Source organism: Stegodyphus dumicola, chromosome 2 (assembly GCF_044657685.1).
Source record: "Stegodyphus dumicola isolate Sdum_Otavi_A_Nest chromosome 2, ASM4465768v1".
Lineage (NCBI taxonomy): Eukaryota > Metazoa > Arthropoda > Arachnida > Araneae > Eresidae > Stegodyphus > Stegodyphus dumicola.
In genome coordinates, this window is record NC_140769.1 from 198,878,795 (window position 1) to 198,906,736 (window position 27,942).

A 27,942-nucleotide genomic window follows, 5' to 3' on the forward strand; every position below is an offset into this window, starting at 1 on the left:
AGCTAAGAGTTCATTTTTTTATTTTTCTAATGGCATAATATAGCGAGGTTTCCTAAGAAGGAATGCAAAAACATTAATCAAGTACCTTTTAACTTGAAGTTTTCGACTGTGTCCAATATAACATGGCCGGACAATGTCTCTCCCGCGTAATACATTTCCTTCTCCAGCCGGATGTCGAACTCCCGGATGTAATCCATAGCACCTTCTTCGGCTGAAAGGAAAAACGACATGTGATTAAGCAGTGCTACAAATTCCAGGATTAAAATATTTTGATAATATTTTAGTTAAAGCTAATTGCATGTTATTAACATTTAATCATACTGGACATGATTTACGAATTTTAAATCTTCACAACATCCAGCACACTGTCGAGGGGATCTAGAGAGGGGGATATACTGAGACACGATATCAAGTACTATGGAGGATATGCTTAGGAAGTTAACTGGATATTCCGTGATGTCTTGAAGATGTGGTAAGTAGGATTTAAAATCCTTAAATCTTCCCACACACTATTGAGAGAATTCAACGAGGATAATATGAAGTTGTGGAGGTTAATAGGATATTCCGGAATGTCTTGAAGATGGGGTAAATAGGATCTAAAATCCGTAAACCTTCCCACACACTATTGAGAGAATTCAACGAGGATGATCTGGAGGTGTGCTTAGGAGGTTAACGTGATATTCTGGGATGTCTTGACGATGTGGTACGTAGGATTTAAAATCTTTACAACTTTCCATACAGTATTGAGAGAACTGAACGAGGATGTTCTGGGGATGTGCTCAGGAGGTTAGTAGGTTAATTCGTGATGTCTTGACTATGTGGTAAGTAGGATTCAAAATCCTTACAACTTCCCATACACTACTGAGAAACTCGACGAAGGTGTATTGAGATGTGAGATTAAGCACTCTAAAGGATTTATTTGAGAAGTTAGGGGGCTATTCCGAGATATCTTAAGGATGTGGTATGAGCTTTTGGGCAGCATTGTCAAGATACCATAAAAAGGTTTTTGCGCTTTAAAAACTATTGATGAAAAGCATATTATTTAGGTTTACGCTTTGTTATTTTGTCGTAACATAAAGATAGAAATGCTTTTCACATATTTCATTTTATTGCACTCATCTCTCTTTCTTTCATTTTTTTAGCTCCGTTCATAGGATAAGCTTCACTTTTAAACGGCAGAATATTATTTAAAATAATTTGATATTTACCCCTTTGAGACATTCTATGTTATAAAATTAAATACAGAAAACCCATTTTGCACGTTTAAACCTAAACATGCAAAATTAAATACGCGAATGTTTAAAGCCTGGAAGATTTCGAATGATTTAACGCAATATGATCACCTGTTGCTTTCATTCACAGGTGTTTATAGGTCACATTTAGATGTTCTTCCATCAGCAACATGTAGTTGGTTTCCCCATGTGTAACATGTATACGAGCCAGTTTCCCTTAACGTCCTCCACAAAGGCATCCCTCCCCTTAGGCAGGTAGCTTTCGAGGCTATGCCGTAATCACGTAAACAAAACCAATCAGAAACATGCAAGTGCAGCATATAATTTTGTATACATCTAATCATATACATGTTAGACAATAATCATGTTGTAATTTAAACACACACAGAACAAATAACATTTACACGAATTTGAAATATCTGCTGAAATAATACTTGAAGTGGAGCTGGTTATAACTATTACAAAATTTGAATTTTAGTTCCCCCTTATGACACTACATGACAATAATTCTATTTTTTAATAAAGAAAATATTGTATAGCTGTTTATAAGTGTATAGCTCTGGTTGTTAATGGTCAATTCACTAGCTATTAGAAGATAAAAGAGTAGGTTGCTACCCAGGATACAAGTCAATCGATTTTTTTAAGGTCATGTGATAGACGATTTTCTGATCATACAGGTACGGAGGTTTAAGTATCTCTATCTTTGCTTTGAGATGAATGTCAGTTGCTTACTTTTCCATATTTCAGATTTCTTTCGAAACTTACAACAATACTTAGTTAACTAAAGCGTCGATGAATAATATAATTCTAGAATCGTATATACTTTATTCCCATCTAAAGTTTAAAAAGGAATAGATGTCTCTTTGCCACGAAGTTTGAATAGTAAAGAATTTAGTGATCCAAAATTGTGTTGAGGCACAGGGAACTTCTAAATATTTAATGATAAAATTTCAGGTGCTTTTCATTTTTGGATCTAAGTACCTGATAAGTATATAATGATGAATAAATTAAGCAAAACTAATAAATAATCTAGTTTTCTTTAAATAGAAAATTACAGTTATTTTTCTGAACTTTTTTGGACTAAAGAGACAATTTCGATTTTTTAGAATTTAATTCTCAATTTAGATTACTCAATTTTTATTTTATGACTTTTTAGCCCAGAATGGCTATTAATCTAGAAGCGACATTATAAATCGAATCACTAAAAGCGTTGACTCATTTTTCAAATTGTTGCCACCAAATATTGTCGTCATCTATTATATTTAAAGAAATTAAATAGTGAAGAATCTACATGAATGTATGTATGTCTGTCGCATTGTGAAAAAACAACGGATCTTAAAGCCGTCAAATTTTGAATAACGTAGTCTCCCACCCGAATATGGGACCAGGAAGCCAGAATTTCGAATTTGTTTTATTATGTAGTTCAGATTTTGTAAAATTTTAATTAATTTTTGGTTAAAAAACTTCACGATTTCAAAGCGAGCAGCAACTCTGTACGGAATAAAACATTTTTACCTCCAGCGCACGAGACTATCGAATTCTTAAGATATGTTGTTTTTAAATATTTTTAGCCTATACGCTTTCAAAACGTGTACGTGTGTGTTAATTAAACAAACGCTTCTTTCAGTGTAATATAAAATTTGAAATCTTTGAGATTTTTTTTAAAATAAAATATTTTATTTTTCTCTTTTTTAATAATTTTTCATCAATTTGCAGTGCTATCATACATTTGTTTATTTATGTTTTTAGTACTATAACTTAATTATGTAAGTCTCGCATATACTTTATGGAACACGAGAAGTTAAAATTTAGAGTAAATAAAATAAAGTATTAGGAATATATATGCTATATAAACACTGAAGTAACGATGAGATAAACAATTCTGGTAGATTTTACTTATAAAACGCCTTGAAGAATGATTATAAACCTGAAAATATAAAGAACTGCTTTGCTAACATGGATTGAAAAAATTCGGTGGTTTCTTTTGAGTTGAAAAAAAAATTAAATTTTTCTTTGGAATAGCGGAAAATCTGAAATAAAGATGGGTGAATTTAGAATTGTAAGCAAATCTACTGATCATAATGTAATTCTGAAATACTGTAACCCAAATTTAAGCGATAACAAAGTATAAACAGCTTCTCCAATATCTATAAAAAGCCTTCAGGGTTTTGGAATTTGGTTGCATTTGTAAATGAAAATAAATTCAATATTTTTGGAATGATGATGGAAAACGAATGGTGAGGCGAAAATCTAATACTGAACTTGCTCCTTATGTAAAACGTGGTGGAGATTGCCAAACATTCTGAGGCTGTATGAGCGTTTGCAGCCTGAAAAATCTACATTTTATTTATGACTAAATAATTACACTTATGTCACAAAACTTGAAATAAAGTGCTCAAAATATAGGCCATAAATTCTCTCTACTGTTTTCATCAGTACTATAATCCCAAGCACAAGATTTTTTTTGTAGTAGACTGTAGAAAACTGTAGACTGTAGACTTTAAATATAATGGTCCACCTCTAATCAAAATGTCTGCGTAGAGTCCGGACTTTAATCCTATTGAGCATATTTAGGATATCATGTATAAGATAAGATAAAGAATTTAATCCGGTTGAGCACATTAAGTATTATGCATAAGACATAATGTATAAATTTTAAATAGTGCCAGAAATCGAAAGAAAATGTCACATCTTTGTCAAAATCTTGAGAAATCTATGCCTAAAATACTGTAATAAAAAGAAAAGGAAGCCGAACACGTTATTAAAGTAAGTTTTTGGAGTCTTTGTTAATGGAATATGCTTGTGTATCCCCATACATTTTTGATCATCAAAACAATTGTAATATAACATTATACAATTCTTGCAAACGAACGGCGAAGTTTGTATGCATGGATTGTATAATTCTTTAATTTATTTTCTATTGTTTTTACGATTTTCGAATTCGTCTAACCGTAATATATGTGTAAGAAAAGTACTTTGTTTAACTTCAAAATTTAATTCTTCTTTAAAAAATGTTTGAAAACTTGTTGTGCTCTGATACATCTTGACTGTATATGCAAAATTATTTGCGTGTAGAGGTGTTTAGATGTGAAGCGCCATTTTCATTTTTTCAAAGGCAGGTTAGTATCACAATTCTTACCATAAACAAGGTTCAAGAAAACATATTTTGTGAATATGAAACCATGTGCTATATATACTAAACAATAATTACAGTTTACATGTAAACTACACACTATATGAATTAGTAGCAAGAAAAACAACTATATACAGCATCAAAAAAAAATAACACATTATGTATAAATGTGCAATATCAATAATAAAGATATCTGCAAATATAAGCTTCATAATACGTTCACATTAAAAACAAGTATATTGATCATGCAGAACTAAGTGAGTGTAAAAGTCATTATGTGTAATCATTCTATATAAATAAGTGATGCAGAACAAGTAAACACTGAGGATATTTTCTGAACCTTGATTTTTTTTTGGTTGGTATCATCCATCTATGCTTACAATGCTCAGTAACTGGGATACACAAATGTATGGGCAGCCGCCAGGTGTGCTGTATCAGCCGAGATTCCCTTTAACGCTGAAACGATACATATAGGATGGGAGCGAGCCATGGTCTGTGAAGAACAAGCAGATGCTATAATCTATGATCCTAACAGTCAAGCTCAAGTTCTACCTTTCCTGCCACTTTTCAAGAAGTCTGTGAAATGTGTGTATCTTCATATAAGATGCTGGTGATGACATGCTGAAGGATATAGAAGTCAGAAGTAAAGTCTGCTTTTCAAATTCGTGTGCCGCTTCATTGCAGATGATGCCTTTGTGATTATATATTATGGCACCCAACAAAGCAATGGTCTTATTTTTCTAGGCATACAAAGGAAGGGGTTTAGGATATTTTTAACTCCTGGGGTTTTGTTTATCATATTCATAAATGCAGTGGCTACCCACGAGCGGCCCAGTGGCAAAGTCGCTGAATACTGGTTTTTCTGACCTGGGTTTGGTTTCAATAATCCTAGGCAATCGGGTTGGCTGCATGGACATTTTTGTGGTTTTACACATGTGTAACGTGTATACGAGTCAGTTTCCCTTAGAAAGTTCTTCACCAAAGCATCACTTCCCTTAGGCCGATAGTGTAATCTTAATAAACCAAACCAAACCAAACCACAATTGGAGTGAGACTAGAAGCAGAGTTCGAGAATAATGTGAAGAGCATTGGAAAGTTCTTGGGATAAATTATGGGTTGTTTAATGGCGTGTAATTTCGCTTGATATATAGTCTTGTGATCTCTGAGTTTTATCTTCCAGATATGCTTTTGTCTGTTATCTACATAAGCACAAAAAACACAGCCTGTTCTTCGGTCACTTTTAGAGCAATTTGTAAAAAATAACTGAGGGAGTCCACATAAAAGCCTCGCAGCTGAAACTTCCGTTAACATCGAAGAGAGTAGGATTACGTGGACGATCAATATCTAGATACACATAATCGCTATGTGCATAGCTGAAAAATCGCTCGTAGACATTCGAAAATGCGTTTACGAATCTTCCAGAAAATGGCCACATTGACGATCAAAGCTGTTACCAAGGCCCGTCAAGAGCGTATTTGTCCATTTCTAGAGCTTTACTTGAGTTACTCTTGCATTAAAAACTGTTGAACTCAGAAGTGAAAGATCTGCATTTCTTTTAAAGAAATAAGTATTTGCATATAAAATATTTGGCCATAAATCAATTACATACAAAATTCCATATACAATTACTTTTATTTTCTTAAGAGCAACAAATAAATAAATAATTAAATAAAACAATAAAGAGTATTTATAACAACAATACCTAAAAACAATTAGAATCAAATGAATTTAAATACTTATAGAATTTACAATACTTATAGTTAATTATGTAATATAATTATTACATAATTAAGTTTCCATATTGTCTGCATGAATACGATATATTCATGCAGACAATATGGAACATTAAAAAAATTCATTAAAAAGAAAACAGCCGACTATATTCGAAACTGCATATTCAATGTTAGTTTCTCTCCAACTTTCAATTAAATGAAGTTCGTTTGGTTTATGTGACTACGGCTAAGCCTCGAGGGCTATCTGCCTAAGGGGAGGGATGCCTTCTTGGAGGACTTTCTAAGGGAAACTGGCTCTTATATATGTTACACATGGGGAAAACCACGAAGACACACATACAGAGCGGCATTCGAACATTGGACCGAACTACCAGTGTTCAGCGAATTACCGTTCGACCGCTGGTGGGCTAAATGAGCTTATTAATCAGATTTGTTTTGTAATTATAACAGAAAGGAAAACAACTGGATTCCGAAAATTTTTTTCTATTTGAATATTGCAAAACACAAAAAAGCTATCTTAGTAGGGAGATATGCCTTCGTGAAGATCTTTGCTAAGGAAAGTGGGATCGTATTCACGTTTCACATAAGAAAAACCATGAAACGTAACCGTGCAGCCAATCTGTTCGCATAAGTTCGAAACCGAGTCAAACTACCAATATTCATCAGTTTTAATCACATGACAACTGCTGGATACAGAATATTTAATTCTTTTGCGTATTATTTACTCCGATATACGCTTATATTACGATAATAGAATTATGATAATTCCGTAGGTGATGTGTAAAGACTTAAGATTTATTTGTTTTTAGTTACAAATATAAAAATTATAAAAACATACTTTGGTTGTAATTTTAATTAATTTTATTAACAATAGCATTATTTAAGTACAATTTCTTTACAATAGCATTATTTAAATAAATTTCTGTATTCATAAACTCTGATCATTCTTCTGACCTAAAAATAATTTTGACAGTATTTTTCGCAATATTTCTCCATGTTTAGAACAAATATCGCAGTTTACTAGAAGTAGATTTTATCTGAGTCGGCAGCCAGCATGTCTCATGGGATCTTATGATTTTCTCGTGACAAGAAGCAATAAATATGACTACCCTGCTTAACCTTCTGGATAAACGTATGTTTGAAGGTCTTTGTATTTCTTTTCTTTCAATGCTTCATACATGTCTATTGACCAATATGGCATTTAATTTCACTTTCCTGGCTGTTTTTATAGCTTTTTTGCTTCAGACATTCTGTCAGCTGTTTAGAAGCGGGACAGATAGTTAAGGAAGTAGCGAAATGGTAATTATTTCAAAACAGATTATCCTCTGCATAATATACTGCTGCAAAACTGCTAGTAGGGGAAAACAAACTCTGCTTCTCAAAACTGGTTTTCTAAACCTAAATATTTCCATCACAGTGTAATAAAAATGATTTGTCGAATGTAATGATGGAATGTGTGATCTATAAAGGAATAAGAAATTTAAAAAACTTACTCCCAAAGGATGACGCTTCAAATAATGCGAGTTAAGTAATATTCATTATATCTTGACATCATTGAATTTTGAATTAATACCAGCATAAACTAAGTAAATATCGCCAGACAGAAGATTGTTAACCGTAATCATACAGCGGCAGAAAGAAACAGTCCTACCATTTTGAAACCTAACCTTTCGTACAAGAAATGCGTAATATTCCAATCAAAGTAAATCTCAGTACATCATCTTTAAACAAAGTTTCATGATAAAAAATATCAAATTTTATAACGGAGGAAATTGAGTTGACTGATTATTCCAATATAGTTTTGAAGAAACACGAGGCGAATATTCGTAACATCAGGTAAGTGGAACACGTGCACATGAAGTCCTTTCGAGTATAATTCAATTCCAGTATATTTTTAAGAATCGTAGAACCTCGTTAATTTACTGCAGGAGTCAGCATCTAGATAATTTTAGTTGAATCTTCAGTACCAATTTCTTTACTCGGCGAAATACATTACTCTACACACAATATGGAGATGGCAGTCAAAAAAGAACGAAAAAAACAAACATGGCGCACATGTCAGCCGGGGTCAAGACAGCCAGAAGAACGACCTACACCTTCGGAGCCCAACAGCAGAAGAAGGAGAAACCAGTTGTAGCCGTCAATTTCGCTTTGTCATTTAGCGGTCGCAGTGAACAGACTTGATGTTGAATAAATGAGGAGGCTTGCCTGCACACACAGCAGTAACGTGATTGCTACCTGAAGTTCTATATTGTATCAAACTATGTGCAAGAGGCATAATTGGAAAGTCATTTATTTCAGAAAGACAACTGCTTACTTTTCAATTTACAACAAAAGATAAGCCACTTGGGTTTGGCTCAGAGAATTTCTCAATTGAGTTTTGTAACAGAGGACTATTGTTTTCTTCCTTCATATTAGCGCTCAGTTTAACGTCTGACTCTACTCGTGTATACACTTAGAGGGAATTAGGCAAATGGTATATTCTCTCCACATTAGGAAATATGACCATTAATTTGGTGCAGGTGTAAGGGCATGGAGGGAAATGATGATCGATAGATTTACTGCCCTGTTAGGCTCTTTTTCTGCTCAGAGATATTGTGATGATAACTCTATGTAGCGTTCTGTAGAAATGCATCATTTGCTTTCGTAGCCCCCCCTCAAGCTCACTTATTGTACACATAGAGATCTGGTCTCAGGCAATCTTAGCATTGAGGGTATAAAACACGAGCGTGGCGGTTCCAGATAACATGTTGGAGATGTGGTAAAGGTCCAGTACCGTCGAAACGACTGGCCCACAAAGTGATTAAGCATAAATCTTGCTTAATTGGGGGTAGCATGCGTTGTTCTAGCAAGTAGAATTTAGACGACCATTCAAATCTCCAGGTTCATAGACCCACCGCAACATGGCCTTTGTACCACCACTCCGCCCACCGGGAGTAGTGAGCCCGGCTGGTCAGTTTAGCGGTGTGGTAGAGTTCAAAATTAAAACGTCCGCCACTCATGGATTAGGAGCCCATGGACGTTGCGACATGTGATAACGCAACGAGATCTCCTTCCCGGGTAGCTTTTTGATTCTCGCCTCCTATCTAATATGAAGGTAAGAGGTCAGTAGTGTAGTTCCATGGATCAGACATTGGACGAAGCATGTATTTGTATTTGTAGGAGACTTTTCTTATATAGATAATAAATTCGTGTTTATATAGAAAAAAAACCTGGTTTATGACGTGCTTGTGAAAGCAAATCTCTTCATATGAAGCCCACGCAGAATTTGTGTAACCCAGTGGAAAATCCCCTGCATACTGGATTCTTTCTTATATATTCGTATTATTCCTTTTTTTTCGGGAGGGGGCGATGTATATAGCTATTAAACCAAACCAAGCTAAACTCATTGAATTTCATTCAGAAATTTTGAGAAAAAAAGCCTGTGTTGAAATTTATATATATATATATATATATTAATTTTTTTTTCAGAAGTAAAGATAATTTGGACTCGTAGTTAGACTCCAGTATAGTTCGAACATACACCATACACAGCGCAAAACTTTGTCAAACTGAAATAAATAAAGATGGTTGCTTTGATGCAGGTAGATAAATACTAATTTACAACATGTATTTTGAAATTTTAGTAGCAATACAACTAAGGCCAATAACAACCATTTTTATGAGCTTGAACTAAATCAAAAATCAAGATATCCTAGAAAGCTCAAGAGCAAGCGAGTGATTATGGCTCAGGACCACGGATAGTTAGTTCACTTTTAGTTCGATTTCTGACGACTGAATGAATTAAATATTAGAGTTGTTTTCCATGTGTGATGAAGAAACTGCCAAATATTTTGCAGTTTTGCCTAAATCTCTCAAAATGGAACAAGGCACGGTTAAGAAAATCTTGGGCACTGCACAAAGATTCATTTTAAAGGCTCTTAATTCTCATTTTCCTCTTTTACGTATAAGATGAAAAAGTAATGAGGAATTATAGGATGGCTTGGGGCTCTAAAATGTAATGCCCTAGCAATACCTTTGTGGATCTAGGTAGTAATAAGAACCTGAAATGTAAGTATTATTCTTTAAGTAAATAAGTTTCAGATACTTTGCAATGACTATTAAATTAATAAATTGAAAAATACGTGACATTCAGATGGATTGACATTAGTTCTTCCTCTAGGCGAATTATAATACAAGCAATTACATCAAGGAAGTTACTTCTGAGAATACTGCTTCCGACTCCTCGGTTCAGTCGTTCCCGGAGCTCAACACTCAGACGAACCTCAATTAAGACTAACTCGCTATACATTACGAGACTCTTTCGGTGCACTCGACGACCAACTCGGCACTTACTGACTGACTATCAACTCGATAGACTCTCACTGATTCATGATCGACTCGCTAGATGAGACACTGACTCCGCACGGACTAACTCTCCCCATACCAGCAGGGTTTATATAGCTTTTGGCTTATGTTCCAGAACATTCTGGGTTAAACCAGTAAGAATTCGTTCCAGAAGGTTCTCCATCCGTCTATGGCATATCGCCAATTTTGTCACAAAATGAGCGATTTCTCGCCAAATGTGGCAATCCTGCCTTCCCTTGTCACTTTATGACAACCCTAAAAATGCTTTGCGGGAAAGCTATCTTACCGCACCTGGACATTTCGTAAGAGTATTTACTCAGGGTATGTAACTTTTTTGAAATTACTAAATTCAATAGTACAGGGATAGAACAGAATGTACTGAACCAGGTATTTTTATGTGTATTTGTATGTATATATATTACATCATATCCTGCAGTTATTTATAATAGTGTCACAATGTACTGTACATAATGAAAAAATATTGTACTTTAGTGTAAAGCGTTGTAGGTTCTGCTTCGTACTCAGAGTTAATGCGATGGTAAATCGATCTAAAACCAATAGCATAGTCAGTAAAAGATTTTTGTATATACTATAGTAGTACTGTATCGTAAAATATCGCAATGCTATAGAGTTACTTCACTTTTATACTGCTAAATGAAGTGTCGAAGACTCTAGTGCACTGTTAAGCGAATTAATCACTTAGTTCAAGACCAGAAAGCGTAAACTCAAGAAGGGTTAATTACCCTTTATTCATTCAAAATAAGGTGAACAGTTGGCCCCTTTCTTCGGGCTTTCTTCAGGAAATTATTTATGACAGTGTCACAACGTATTGCACTCAGTGTAAAAAGTATTATAGCGTAAACTACTGAAATGTACAGTTTTGTAGGTATTGCTTTGTACTCAAAACCGTAGGATAGTAAAGTGATTTAATACCATTGTATTACAATCAGAATCGTGTATTTGTTTAACTACGATTTATATTATTCTGTGCCTTGAATTTATTTATAATAGTGTCATATAGTATGGTACCCAGAATAAAATGTATTATAGTGAAGTGTAAAGTATTAGTGCTGTAGAATAAAATATTACAAGAGCATTGCAAAGGGAAAAGTATTGTATCCAGTGTAGTTGTTAAAGTAGATTTTAGTAGTTTTTTTTTTTTTTTTTTAAATTTTTTTTTACTATGTTAACTCTTTTGATTTGAAACCATAAATGCTGTCAGATCCGGGAGTCGGACGACGCAGCATCTTCTAAGTGGAAACAAATGCCGAGAAGCTTACCATAGCTAGAGTCCACTTGAACTACGTTCAGCATCCATGGAACATTCTGTTACAAAAAAGGGGATCCTGATGTAGAATTTCAAACTTCATAATGGAGAACACACCAAAGATATACTAAATTGCTACACAAATTACTAAATGTCTTTTTTGAAATTATTGTTTACCAATATTTCACAACAGGAAGAAATACCGTGTATTCCGAGATAGTAGTAAATTTTCGAAATGTTTTACTTTTAATCGTTATATTTTTAAACTCGGTTAATTGGAAATAATTAGAACAATTCGAAGTAGTTTCTGCGTACATTAAGAAACAGTTTGAAGGTTGGCGCCTAAATCATAGAAAAATGGTTTGAAAAAAAGTTCTTGGGAACGAGCCCAAGTATCCACTTAAACCCTGAGGTGACGCCGGTGATCAAGAAAGACTCATTAAGGATACTCCCTTTGCCGTGGTTTGCCGTGGTCGAAGACATCGCGGCAAAAACATCACGGACGAAAACATCGCGGAGAAAACAACGCAAAGCGAAAACATCATTGTGCAAAACATCATGGGAGAAAAGAAAGTAAAGAGATAACATCGCAGTTCTAAACATCACGGTACAAAATATCGTCGTCGAAAATAAAGCGGTTCAAAATTTCGCAGTTTAAAAACAACGATGTCGAAAATATCATGGTAAAAAATAAAGCGCCTACAAATCATCGCATGACGATAACATTGCACACATGCGTTTTCCAGGTTTTAAAAATTGTAAATGCATATTCGCATAAAGATTTGGAAACGCAAGAAATATTATCGACATTTTTAGAATAAACGGAACCAAAACAAGATATAATTTTCACCGAAACAATATTAGATTAACAAACATGAAAGAAAGTAATTTGATAAATAACTAAGAGTCACCTCATGCAGTTATTTATCTTCCTTTTTCTAAACATTTTCAGTCTGCATTTTGTATGAAAAATTATGTGTAAAACTTTATAAAAAAAGATTGATTTATTAATGACTTTTGTAAACTAATTATGTAAGTTTAAAATTAAGTGCTGTAAGTTGCATTAATTTTCTATCCATTTTCAATTTTCAAATGCTTAAGTTTCCTTCTTACGTTTTCAGTAAAAATTTATTAGTTCATTTATCCCTTTTGTAACTATGCCGTAATTTGTTTTTGGATACTTTTACAGTTCTAAGAATAAGCTTGAACTCTAAGAATGTACTTGTTAAGTTTTTAATAAATCTAAGAAGACTACCTATTTTAGTTATTTCCATTCCGGAAGTTCGGCGGCGTTACACCGTGTTGAATTTTAATCTTGGTAACGTAATTTCTGAAGCTACAAATATTTAGAAAAATAAAGACATAGAAACCGTAAAAGTACTTCACATTCTTTAACTTTGAATTTAATCCACCCCTCTCTTAATAACATCATATTTTCGTTGATTTTAAATTTTAATCCTTTCCTTATGTTGCAAAGTAATATGAAATACTTCATTTTTTACGAAGTTAATTGTCTCGTGCTTTCAATATTGCATAATATCTCTAACAATGTCAATCATATTTTACGTGTTTTCGAATTTCTAAAGTTACGTTTTCATTTCATGGCGAAAATATGCAATTTTGCATGAATCTCATTTCTGAGATGAATTTTAATACTTATTTAAGAAATAAACAAAATGAGGCCGTTCAAACAACAACATGAAATTTTATTTTTATTGTCTTTATCTGCTATAAAACCGACCGTTATCATCCGCTTTTCGTTCCATCCGCAGACGATTGAAGAAAGTTCCTTCATGGAAAAACGAACAAGCATTGTTTATATGGACCTTTCGAAGGCAGGCGGATGCCCTGTGCTCTACTTACGACGTTCTCGTTTGATTTGATGTATGATTTGCTTTCTAGGGAACTAAATTGGACTCGGCGAAGTGGATTTCTGCTTAGGTTTTATGTTTAGGCTTTTTCTTCGTTTTATACGAAGAGAAATAGGTTTCTCGAGGGAGGAGGGGATAAAGCTTTTTTCTGTTTCTCCGCATGCCATCACTCGGCGTTGAATTACTATAGGTACATCCAGCGCCCTCTTTCTTCTTTACTATATAGCACACAGAGCGAAAATATTTCATAAAAGTTCGAGATGATTTTGAATTTTCTCTGATGATTCAGCAATTCCACAAGCATTGGTTTATGCAATATTGTTACGTGACATAGAAAAGAAACTGCAAACGTTTGCTTCAAAATGCATTAGAAGATACAAGTGCTAACACAAGCGCGTTAATGTTATTGCTATAGCGTTAATAGAATCACTCTGTGAAAGAAATATAGCCTAAATAAAATCAATGTAATACTATGTAATCTTTGTAGACTAAAGCTTGTTAAAGAGTTTTGATACTTTTTTTTAATAATTTGTAGTTATTTGTTCCTAAATCCTATCTTTTGGTAAGATGCTTACAGTGTTCTTGAAAACCTTTCTGCCGTTATCTTTTATAGTTAATACTTTTCGAATAACATAAAATCAGAATGAAAAATGCAATAAAATTTGTTTAAAACCAAAAAAAAAAATATATTTAATGCGGAAGAAGTATATGAGTTGATCATGATGCTCAGGCAAACGATCTTTCTAAGATGACCTCCGATAAAAAATAAGCAATATTTATATAAGCATAATTAATCCTAATCTGAGGTTGTGTTACTTCTCATATTAGTTTATATGATTTTCTGATCTAATTCTCTCGTGTTATTTTTGTTGTGATTATGTGGAAAAAAGAAAGTACTAGATTTGATAGTAAACGCAGTAGAACATTTATTAAAAAATTCACTATATCTAATACCAAAGTTCTAGGAGTTTTCTTTCTGACGTGAGGTTCTTTGCGTTATTTTCTCATGTTACTTGAGTATAATTTTCTCGCTTTATTTTTATTGTTATTACTCAAAAGAAAGGAAGTACTAGATCTGATAGTAAACGTACTAGAAGATTTAATGAAAAAGGACCAGCTCTAGCCCGGATGTTCTAGCAGTAGTCCCCCTGACCTGAGGTTGTTTTTGTACGCCCTTTTACTTTCAAACTTCTCCGGTTAAAAATTATATCTGAAATACCTGATTGTTTTAGTGACGGAATTCAATGAAAGACGTATTAATCATTGTTCTGGACATTCAGAAATATTTTATTCCGTTCTAAACCACTAGTTATCTCTCAAAAAATAATAAATACAATAAAATAAATTTAAATATATTTCCGAGGCCTTTTTCTTACGAATCGATATATTCGTGGAAGCGCTTTACAAAATGCTGGAGATTGTCTAAAAATATTTCAAGTAATCTGTACGTGATACATTTTTGAGAGTTTTACATTCCAAAAGATTGCCTTTAGTCCAGTGTGATTTCGGTGTTTAATTACCACTTTCTATCGCGCGTGCCTTCCTAGTGTAACAGGTAGTATATCAGGTTAGCATTAGAAGATCCGTGGTTTGAATGCAAACGAGGGCAGAGCTGAGGTGTTTCGTTTCTTTCTCCTGGAAAGCCTAATATCTCTATAATTACATCATTTAAAACGTGGTAAACGATAAATCGTCACCTTCTAGATTTGGCTGACTGAGTCTTGTACCTCTTTCTCCAGTCACCCATTAAATGGGCAAGAAGTTAAGGGTTTTTCGCCTTTCTCCATTTGAGCCCTTGTGGTGTAACTGTTAGAACGTCCGGCTTACAGTTTGAAGACCCGTGTTTCGGATCCCAGCGAAGCGCATAGCTGAGTTTTCGCATTTCCTGTCCGATAAAAAACTTCCGTAATACAAACTGCCATAATGTCGCTGGAAAATTTCTTGTATATTTTGAGACCTTGTATAATTTCAAATCACTGGAGTACAATTCATGTGTTTCTTTTAAAATCTCAATTTCAAGAAATATAATAATAATATGGCTTCGTTGCACACTAAAATACATAGAACACATAGAAAAAATTATACTCCAATGAAATAAAATAAAATACATAGAACCAAATTATACCCCAATATCCACTTATTTATCCGAACGTAAAGCATTTAAATGCTTTGAAAAATAATAGAAAAACCAAATTCGTTGCATTTTGCAATAGATTTTCATGATAACGTCATGAATCGCTAGATTTTGGACCTTATCCAAGTCAGCTCGTATTCTAGATCAGTGCTGCCAAGTTAAATCTTTATGTAGGTTCACAAAACCAATTTGATAGAATCATGCAATAAATTATTTCCATGCACTACTAAATTTGTTTTGCAAGACATTAAAAATTTTAGAATATATTGCGCACTTTTTTAGGTATTTTTAAATATATTGCGTACTTTTGATTTATTTGTATTTTAAAGTACAAATAAATCAAAGAAAGCAAAAAGTTTGTATTTATGTGAATATTAAAAAGAAAGTTAGAATCTTAAATGAATGTAAGTTAAAAACTGACATATTTTCATGAAAATTTAATTGATTTCTAATCCAAGGTGAGTTTTGATTTCACATGAGTCACTCCTATTCGTTATGAAAGTGGAACCAGGTTAACAAATGCTGCTTCTTAATTTGCTTTTACTTTAAATACATATAAGTATCATGTTATGTTATCATTAATTCATTTTAAATACATGTAAGAACCCTTTTAATTTTTTTCCTCTACATAGAATTTATATATATATACAAAATTTATTAAGGCTTTCAATATTTTTTCCTCCCCGAAGTATTTCCAGACAAGCTAATTAAAACATTTGAACATTTAAAGATGGTCTGGAGAACACACGTTTATTTCTTTTTTTTTTCCCTAGAGACGTTTCTTATGACGATACAGAGAAAAGAAAAGATTTTTTTCCCTTTTTTAATTAAATTACTTCAGATTTTCTTGCGTATTCATCATTGTCTGAAGGACTTGTCGCCTCAGGATGCCCGACTGTAAGGATCAGAAGGGGGCACTACTGGGCAGCGAGAGAGAAGCAAGCAGATGCATGACGGGAAGGAAGAAGAGGATGACACTGTAGAAAAAAATCTCGTAGTTGGTAAAACGACGAAAGGATTAGTAACAGAAAGCTTGGCTAAAACTCATGATGGACTTTTATTGTAATACTTGATGCATATATAGTCATATTACTGTGTTAATATGTGTATACCACTTTTATAGCTTTAATTAGATAATTAAATAATTTTGGTTTATACATGTATTCATACTCTGTACACCTATGTCACATTCATATTATATGTATTGAAATAAACGTCTTCTGTGGTATTTATTATTTTTCATTTAGTAGAACAGGACTCCTGGCAAAAGGAAAAATATTGCTACTTGCGAGTAACAGTTATTCTAAATTTCGTGCGCAAATGATCCAGCGGAATAAATAAATACATTAATACATCTTGAATAATTCTTTTCTTTATTAAATAAGCATTTAAGTTTCCTGCAGAAAATAATTAACAGAGCGACTTGATAATTTATGACAACGTAATGTGGCAACAAGTTTTTTCCCCTGCCTCTTGCATCCCGAAAATGATCGAGCGGCTAAGTCGCTGAAACCTGGTTTCGACCGTAGTTTGAAATAAAGTGAATGGAAGTGCTGCATGGTTTTTTTGCCGTGGTTTTCCACATGTGTTCCGTGAACGCGATTCAGTTTCTATTAGATAATCCTCCACGAAACCTTCCCTTCCTTTAGGCAGATAACCGCAGCGTCTTCTGCGTGTAATTGGAAACGCGACTGGCCAGCATTCGGGAGGTAAATAGTTCGAATCCCGGTGAAAGCGTTACACATATTTCAAGTTTCCTGCTTTGGAAAACCTAATGAGTCTAAACTGGTGCCCGGACTGAAATGTGGTGGACGGTAATTCTCTACCAACATAATTTGAAGATTGGTTCCCCATCCCTCCAGTGATCCTTTAAGGGAAGGAGGGTAACGCAAGGGAATTTCTTGTAGTTGTACTTCCTTACTGTGTGCCGAAAAGCAGGCGGAAAGTCTGGAGTCTGAATCCTGGTGAGGGTGTTATACAATTTTTACGTTTATTTCGAAAAGACGTTTTTAGGGTAGTGGGTAAACATCTAGTTTAACTTCTCACGGAGAGCAACGTATCGTATAAGGGTAAGTAAGGACCACATTTTAACAACTTTGAGAAGGATACTGAATTCATTTCCCTAGTGGGTTTCCAAATCAGTTACCGTTGTTATGTGAATGGGTTTCTTGTTAACTGAATTTACTGCTACACATATCTTACAAAGATATTTTTTTCCTGAAAATATGGAATTAATTATTTCCACCAGATTCCAAAACAAATCTTCCTCTTTGCAATCAATTTTCGTGAAAACCACCTACCATACCATTATATATGCTTATTTGATATAGATTTGACGAGTTTCTTAATCTTCAGAGTGACACATTAAATTATCTCACTGGGTGCAGTATTCATGGCCATAAAAACAAATTCAAATGGCTTCCAAGTCAAATTTATTTATTCTCACTTTATGCATTGTTACTTAAATAATATAGCATATTAACGCTATTTTACCAATGCTCACTGTTTATTAAAATTATTTACTGCTATTTCATTAAAAGATAGCGCTTCTTCTCCTTTATGAAACCAAGACTTCTTTATACCTTTAGTAAAACGTAAAATGAAGATAAAATTACTATTTATTTATTCAGTGAAACCTTTATTCACAAATGTAATTCGTTCCTAAAGGCTGTTTGTCATCCGAAATGTTCGCAAAATCGGACCGCTTTCCCCCGAATAAGAATTAATGTAAAATATATTTATCAATTCTTAAACCACAGTGATTGCTTGCTTAAATCTTACAACAGAATTTTATGCACAAGTGTCCAATACTACAAATCCAATAAAAATTAGTAATTCTTACACAATACGCCTCCCAGAAAAATTCTGAAAGATTAACTCTTTCGCTGAGCTCGCAGTCTACCACTCAGCTGTAGCATTCACTCCTGCTAACCCATTTTTTGTCTTTTTAGCTTTATTATTAAGCATCATTTTCTCTGCACTTATGCCATATACAATTCAACAACAAAATCTTCAAACTCTTTAAAAGCTGCATATCAGCTTATATTTAGAATCCTCGATGCATTGTTAAGTGTTAACATATATTTTTATATTTGTTCAATCTTTTCACAGTTCATTATATCAGTGTTCAGTTTTGTTAGTAAGATGGCAAAAAACAAATTTGTCTTTTTATGTGTTAACTTTATTCATTAAATATCACGTTCTTTGCGTTTACACCACGTCAAATTCAGTTCAAAGGCAAAATCACAAAATATTGAAATACAGTATATCTTTAGTTTAATTCCCGAAAGAGTGGTAGAGGTTACCAAACATATATTCGCTATATTATTTCTTTAAAAACTAGTCTGCCAGTTGCTTAAAATAGTTATCATAAACAATGAAGACTATATAATGATTTTAAGGAGTCCAGCTAGCGTGATTACAAAAAATCTTGAATATTTTTAATTAGATATCTCATGATTTTAATACATGTTTTTAAATCAATTACCTTAAAAAACATTAAAAAGTATTCTTCAAAACTTTGTTTAATGCTTTTAAATCGTTAAGTTTCCTACTCGCTAACTTTCCAGATTAAATTTGAAAGTATCTTAAGACTGCATGATAACATGCTGGAGCGTAGAAGAAAAAATATTTCATTTCCGGCCGCCGCAATACATTGCTTTCATACTTCTGATTTAGTTAATTAAAACTGAAAGATAACTATCTTGCGTTTTTCTGAATGGCAACAGTATTGCGAGCTGGAGATAAAATCTTTTATATCGAAAAGTGTTGCCATTGCTCGCTTACAAATTATTAAGTTTGTTTTTCAAAAATTAATTAAAGATCTAAAAAATATGAAGCAACAAAATCGAAATTCAAAATGAGGACTGCCATGCACATGTTAGGGTGAAGGACTACATTAGTCCAAATTTGATGGCTCTAGGTACCGTCGCTTTTTCACATTTGTAATTTTTCATTATTTAATTTCTTTAAAAGTAATACAGAGAGATAATTTTTGGTGGCAGCAATTTTAAAAGTGATACGCCGTTTATAGTGAATAAACGAAAAATTCCATTTCGAGACTGAAAGCCCTTTTCAGCTTATACAATATTGTGGGATGGCATCGTTCATTATAATCGGATGACACGGCAAGCTGCGAGAATAAATCTTTTACTTTTCCGATGATAAAAGTCAGACGATTCCGCCATTAAGACGATGATGCGACTGAAAGATGTTTACATGTAAAAGACGGTCGCTTCATCTGTAAATATCATCTAGGTAAATTCATCCTTCTACACATGTAATCATTTTGTAGTTTATAGCAACTATTCATGTTTCCATTAAATGTTCAAGTTATTTGTAAATTGGACTAGTTTATTAGCCCTTACACAGCCACCTAAGAAGTAAGTTTACAGACATCATATTCCGAGACAGATTCTTCAGAGCCGATTCTACAATATTGAACAGGTAAAGTAAACGAAAACTTAATTTAATATTACCGAACCGAAGGAGAGTAAAGATGATAACTAAAATATTATTGAGAACAGAAAAAGAAGAGTTGTTATGGTTTGAATGAAAACTCTTCTCCGTTTATGTTTTGCTTGTCTCTTAGAACAACTCTATTGAGATTCATGGAACCTCAATTTCCCTAAAACATTTTATAATGTGATTTACTGTTATTTAAGTTTTAAAATGCTTTAAAATGGCACATGGCATTGTCATTGAAAATGTCTATGATATAGTGCGCTGCTACTCTATCAAGGTGATGTTGTTATGTGAAACTTTATGACATTTATCACAAAATTTGCATGTCAGAAACCTAGAAGTATCTTTTCTTTCTTTCTTTTCATGTATAACCATTTTCTCTGAAATCGTCTTCTGTTTCTGTTTCTGAAGTTCCAATTCTCTGTCGTTGAGCTCATTTCCGTGGGTCCGTAGCAACTTCTCCAAATCTTCATTGAAGCCCGTGGTTTTATCGAAGGACACAGTATCATCTTAAATAAAAAATAAAAATAAAAATAAAAATAATCCCTCTGTATAAAAGTTTTGTCTGCAACACAACTGGCCATATCTTCTTGCAAGGGGAATTGATGGCCCTGTGAGTGTCCTGTTGTCACGCTTTGATATTTAGCTCTTTGAGTGGCAAGGGGTTTTGGATCTGCACATAAAGACCTATATTTAAACAGAATTTGTTAGCTAAATTTGTATAATTACATATTTTAGTCTCTATTTTCATTAACTTACATTCATTAAGATGACACTTAAATTGTTGAAGAAAGTAAGAAAGCAAAATGTCTTAAATAATCTGCAAATATGTAGTAAGTAGCGAAAGATCTCATGACTGGATAAAGCCGGGAATGCGCTTAGTAATGAAGAATACTAAAATCATGTTCGTAGAAGTCCCTGAGTTGTCATTCGGTGTCAAAGAGTACCTTAAAACATCGTGGAATAATTTTTTGCCGGTATATGTGCTCGCAATTTGAGGCTTTTTTTATTCAGACTATTGGTTCGCGATCCGAGGTTTCACTAAATAAGGAAATCGTTCATCATTGCAAAGTCACCAAAGAAAGCTTATTACATCGTGTCAAATAATATTGTTACGAAAGCCCAGCTGTGGTAAGACAGCTTCCCCGTACAGCGAGGTTAGGGTTGCCAGAAAGTGGCAAGAAAGGCGAGGTTGCGCATTTGACGATATTTGGCGTCAAAATTGACGATATGGCGTAGACGCAGAGAGTGTAGAACGAAGAGAACTTTCTAGAACGAATTCCTACTGCTTTTTCCCAAAATGTTCTCGAAGGCAGGTCTAAACCTACATAAATCCTGGGTGCACGTGGAGTAGAAATAGCTTAAAGAATATCTTGAGTAGTATAGAGACTATGTTGAGTTCAGTCGTGTCTTGAGTCCAGAGATTAGTTCGAGAGCAGTTGATTGAGACGGGAGCTGTACTTTAGTACTTTGCCGTGAAACTGTCTTCACCGTTGTAGCCTGAAGGCCTGTAGCCTGTGTTGATGATTGTTTCAGCGTGTTTATCGTAGTTTTACGATGACTGTAAACGTGTCTTTGGAACTCTCCTGTGTAATACTCGGGAATAAATTACATTTTGATTTTTCATCAAGTGTTGTTATCAATCAGTCCAAATTCGGGAAGCCGTAGAATGCAACAATATCTTAAAAGAGCATTCAAAGTAAGAATCATAGGACAAATACATATCCCAAATAAATACAAAAATGTATGATGTGTAGGTTCATTTCCAAAATCAGTAAATGATACAGCACAATGGAAATCTTCGAATTGGTAGTAGTGATGATAGTACAGTTCAATACATAGTCGTGTGAGATTGGTTAATGAAATATGCGAGAGACTAAGACGAAGAAAAAGACGAATATCGTGTATATTTATTATGAGAGAGCTACTAACTTGAAAAACCTCACTGAAATCGGACAGTATTTACATCTGTCTAGTCGAATAGCGAAAATCAAGATTTATCACCTGCTTCTGCCGCGCGCAAGTCAAGTATACGTGTTGTCAAAGATACCTACATCCGATACGCCAAATCACAAGGTGTTGCATTATAGGACTTTTACTGTTTGTACGCTACAATACTGTGTACGTAAGTCATTTCACACTCACATTTCATAATTATTGGCGTTTGATTGATTTTTAAATTAGCCATCCATTAATAAATATTGCATTTTTTAAACCTTAACTTCGATTCGTAAATTGATAGTATTAAATTCTATCTTTGATAATGTCATCTTTTGATGTACTATACTAAGAATCTTCAATAATTATAACAAATTCCGATTTTTAATGGTACATTTGAAATAATAATGAAACAAATTTTGAATGAAAGAGTATTATTTTTAGCCCAAAGGGCTATTCATTTCGTTTTGGCATTTTGCATCGTCTACTGTGAAACGGCATTTCACTTTTAAAATTGTTGCCACCAAATATTAGAGCCCTGCATTATAATATTTAAAGAAATTAAATATTGAAGAATCTGCATGAATGCATGTGTTTTTCGCACTGTGAAAAAACAACGGTACATAGAGACATCAAGTTCTAAATAACGTAGTCCTCCACCCAAATATGGGCATCTGGAAGCCCCAATTTGGAATTTGAAATTTCTTTTATTACATATTTCATATTTTGACAAACTTTAATGCATTTTTGAATAACAAACTCGACGATTTCAAAGCGAATAATGGCAACACTGTAAGGAAAAAAAATTACCTCCAACGCGCGAGACTGTTTATCGGAAATTTTAAAGATATACTGTTTTGAAATATTTCGGGATATTGCTATTGAATTAAATTTTATGTGGGTTAAGTTCGAAGAACATGATATTTTATAAATAAGGGTAACACACAAAACGTTAAATCAACGCTCATTTGGGCGTAATATAAAATCTGAAAGCTTTCATACTTTATTTATTTATTTATTTATTTTGTTTATTTTTAAATCAATATTTTAATTTAAAATCTCCTTCTATTTGCAACTGAAATAATAATTCGCCACGTTATATTTAATTTTTAATGTCTAGCTGTATACAATTATAAGCCATTAGCATAGTTTTTTATGAAGTAATGAGGCAAATCTTTTATTTATTGCTATTGAATTGAATTTTATGGTTTATGTGCGAAGAACATGATATTCAATAAATAAGGCAACACACGAAACGTTAAAAAAACACACCCTTAAGAGTAATATAAAAACGAATTAAAAAAGATGTTTTAAATATTTTATTTGGTTTCCTCTCTTTAAACATAACTGCATTTCTATTCGAAAAAGATTGCATCCAGTCAACCTACAATCTTTAGCTTCATATCCGAAACTTTAGCTTTACAGCCAAAATTAAGCAACAAAAATAAAAACAAAGCAGTGAACCTCATCCGCGAATGAACGAAGCAAGTATTTTGTCAGCAACACCATTAAAAGTATCATCGATTTATATGTACAACATACGGCGAAGCTAATAGCGAAACCGATAACATATTACCATCATCGCAATCGTTTAATATGGCGTTCTTTTTTTATCGAAATATCGATGACAAGAAAGACTCATCAATCATAACCACGTGCTCCTTAATGGACGCTCTTCACGAACTGGCTTTTTGTTTAATTTCTTTTTTTCGGAAGAGGAAAAACCAGCAGGAGTGAAAAATTTTCATCGTTAAGTTTAAAAACTGGAAAAGAAGTAAGAAATTTAATTTTATATTCATGGCCTGCAACATTTTCTTTAATAATGTTCTGCAGCTAATATTTTTCTTTCTCTTTGAACTGATGGCATCAAGCGAAAAATAAGATGAAAGTAGTTAAAACTTCGCTTTAAATAAATCGTTTGGTGAAGCAAGATTGGGCTGTTTCAATTATTATGTTTTCTCGAACTGTATTTGGTTTCTAATTAGCTGTGACGTCACGCAACGAACTATCCAATTACAGCTGACCTTTAACGATGCGACCGAATTGATTATGGCTAACAATGTTTACGAAAGAATAAAATCGCTTTTTTAGTTCTTCTATTTAATGGTTAAATAATCGATAAACTGAAAGTATTCTGCTTCTAATTAGACCGAGTTTTATATGCTCCAGAAAATGTTCATTTTTAGGTTTTTATTGTTTGTAAGAAGTGCGGATACATCGTATTCCATTGAAAAACTAAAACAACCTTTATTTTTACAGACGCGGGTAGCACTATTGTTCTGAGAACAAATTAAATGGAAAGTAAGTAGTCATTAAGTTTAGGATCATTCACTTATCTACACTTTAGAGTAGCTTCAGTTTAATTAAGTACAGGGACTTGCGAAAGGATCGATACAAAATGCTCTTACAGCTTGTCCTACATTTTGTGTGTTATCTTTATTGATTAAATATCGTGTTCTCCGCACTTAAACCACGCGCAATTCAATTAAACAGCAATACATTTAAAAGCAGCACATCTTTAGAATTTACGATACACAGTCTCGCGTGCTGGACATAAGAATGCTTTTTTTTATACAGTGTTGCCATTGTTCACTTTGAAATAGTTGAGTTTGTTAATCAGAAATTCGTTAAAGTTGTACAAAATATGAAATAGATAATAAAACAAATTTGAAGTACAAAATTCGGGTTTCCAGGTGCCCATGTTTGAGTGGAGGATTACGTTATTCAGAATTTTATGGTTCTAGGTATCGTTGTTTTTTCACAATGCGAGAAACATACATACATTCGTGCAGATTCTTCATTATTTAATTTCTTTAAATATAATACGAGGCGATAATATTTGGTGGCAACAATTTAAAAAGTGATTCGCCGTTTATAGTGAAACGCCATAAAATGCTGTTTTGAGTATAATAGCCTTTCTGGGCTACCGTCCCTATGGGCTAAAATAATCTAAAAATAATGCAAATTGCGTGAAAAAAATTCAAGGGCTGCTTGAAGTATTTTTCTGATCATCTTAAGTTTTTCGGGAACTGTTAAAATACTAAATGCTAAGATAGCTTGGTGCATTCTGGTTTTATTTTGCTGGTTAAGCTCTTGAGGAATATCCCTTTGCGTGAAATTATGGATATTTTATGCTGCATACGTGTAGCTTGAAGTATAATTGAAATTTGGCTTTGACAGTATATTAGAGCACTTTTCACGTAGAAAATAGAAGTTACATCGGCTGAGATGAAGTATTGGATACATGCCAAGTTTGCCGATTTCGTTGTTAGATAAGGATTTTATTCTAGTAACCCTACTTTCGTTGTTAGATAATATATTATCATAGGAATTTTTAGAAAACATTATCAAAGGGATTTCGCAATATTTTTCTCTCAATGGAGTGTTCTCTACTTTTGACTGCTATTTGTTACATTTAAAACTGTGTATTTTTCAAAGGTGAAAACAGAATCCTCCTTTTATTTTCATTACGCTGGAGTGTTTCGTTGCAGTCTATGTTATGTTTTAATTATTCTTAGGTGATCGTGAGCATAGTGCATAGTGCCGAGTTTGTGCAACTATGTGATTTGTTTTAGCGAAAACGGAAAGCTGCGTACATGGAGAGAACATCAACACAAAAAAATTTAGAAAGATTTCTCGAAAAACTTCAGTGTTTTAATTTCCAGAGTCATACAATTGTTATTTAAGAATTAAACTTTGCATTTTAAATTGCTCAAGTGCCTTTTCTTTTGATATGCTGTAAATGTTTTCTGCCTTACGATGAATACCGAGAGCTTGGCAGTCTTTTTTAAAATAGTCTTCAAAATTATTATCTTGAACCCGATAAATAACTTTTACTGTTACATCATCTCGGACAGAAAAAATCATGTTTTAGCACTAATGAGGTCAAAGCACACACTGACCATTCCGCGCTTTGTTGTATTTTGAGCAAAGTAGTTTGAATATCTTTCATCAGAAATATATTCTCGTCATGTGAAATGCGTGTCCTAGTTAGTGAAATTCCTTACCCTTTGTCCTTAGCTGTTCCTTCTTTCCAACATGGTTCCACAAGAGTCAGTTCCCCTTCCCGGCAATTTAAGCTACTCCAAACAATGTCCATGATAGGGCCGTCTATGATAAGTATTAAAAGGAGTATTTTCCTAGATTTTATAGAAGTGTCAGGAGCGTTAGTGTATTGTGATCTAGTGACAGAACAAGAAACTGATTTTTTAAAATTTTTTTCTTTTTTCATTTCAACTAGAACTATCCTAAAAAGATTTAGCTCGAAATTTTGAACCCAAACGTATATTATTTATATAACTTAGAGATTTACAGTATAAATTGTAATTTAAAATTTATATTGTTAAGTAAAACACTTGAATATGTGTAACATATTTAAAAATGTATGATGTACCTCTCTTTTCCAATCTAGAATTTTGCTGGAATATCTTGAAGTACGGAAACATTTTTAAACTATGAATGTTTCATGTAAGAAAAAATCCACGAAAAATAATAAATAAGTAAAATTTATGTTTCCTTATATTATAAATAAATTGTAGATGACTGTCTTCAATGTTTTTAGTTTCTGTTGAAATTCGCATTATACTAAGCTTATGAACTAAATCTATGATTTCTTTATTTCAGATTTTCTTTCAGAAATGACAAAATCTTACGCAGAAGGGACCAAAGTACTAATAATAAAAGTGATGAGATCATCCTCTTACAGAATCGAATGAGTGTACGGTGAATGGAATTATGGGATATACATACTTCGGATAGTTCTTTTCTGTTTCTTTCCCTGAGAAGGAAGATGAAGGGAATTATCATTTCGGGGGGGGGATTCTTCCAGGCATCGTTGCTCACAGAAATGACATACAGCAAAATATTGAAGGAAAGTATTAATGCACACCTTTACAAATTTTTTTATCAAGATATATGAAAGCAATGTTTTCTTATGCAACAATTAGGGAATAATATTGAGCATATCTTTTCTTATAGTTTCATTGATTAAAATCTAAATTTTAATAAAAACATTTATAACTAATTTGTATTATAATTTAGCATCATTTCAAAATATTTTCTACTTCTATCACGTAATAAAGAATTCACTTCAGTAATATCGGGAATATTTTTATAACAAAAATTGCCTGAGATATTTAATTTCAGAGTTTGGGAATTTTTAGAATTCTGAGCGCCATGAAACCAAACATATCGCTCTCCTCACCCCATTCAGTATCATTCAGGGGTATTACTTTGTGATTTACTAGTATGGAACATTCTTTAATATGTCATTTTAGTACATTTGGTGTTCGGAAAACATTTTCGCTGAAGTAATTTATACGTTTACAAATGCTAAAAATGCATTAATAGTATTTATCTGCAGTTTTAGTCTTTAAGTATTAGTTTTAGTACTTTAGTGCAGTTTTAGTTCTAAGTTTAAGTACTTAGTCCAGGATCATAATTCAAATAGTTAAAACAAAGCAATTCTTTAGGATAGAAATAGTTTTCATTTTGAAATAATGCAAATAATGATACAAGTTATCTATATGTCAATACTGAAGCCAGACGCCAAATTAATTTTTTTCAGAACCCAAGTTCTGTATGATTTTTTAAAATTAGGTTCAATTAAAATTATTCATCAAACATTTCCGCTATAGATTGAAGGCTCATCACTTAGCCTATTAGCATCAGAAAATTTTTCCAGTTCCGTTTTTAACGTTTAAGTTTCAAGCAGATTCATATAATTCGTTTTTTACACACTTGTATGAAGTAAACGAAGTATTGTATTCTCGAAAAATTTCGGATAACATATCTCAACGAAAATATCCCTTTGGACGGCTCCCA

General features: G+C 33.1%; 1 protein-coding gene across 1 annotated transcript in view; it reads right to left on the bottom strand.

The window, feature by feature from the left end:
• Positions 1-27,942, bottom strand: part of LOC118183879 (arrestin domain-containing protein 2-like) — a 390,857-nt gene that overhangs the window by 271,887 nt on the left and 91,028 nt on the right. Inside the window, exon 2 of the mRNA XM_085811621.1 lies at positions 86-211. Coding sequence (XP_085667747.1) covers positions 86-197 — 112 coding nt within the window. The 5' untranslated portion in view covers positions 198-211. The remainder of the gene's footprint in view (positions 1-85; positions 212-27,942) is intronic.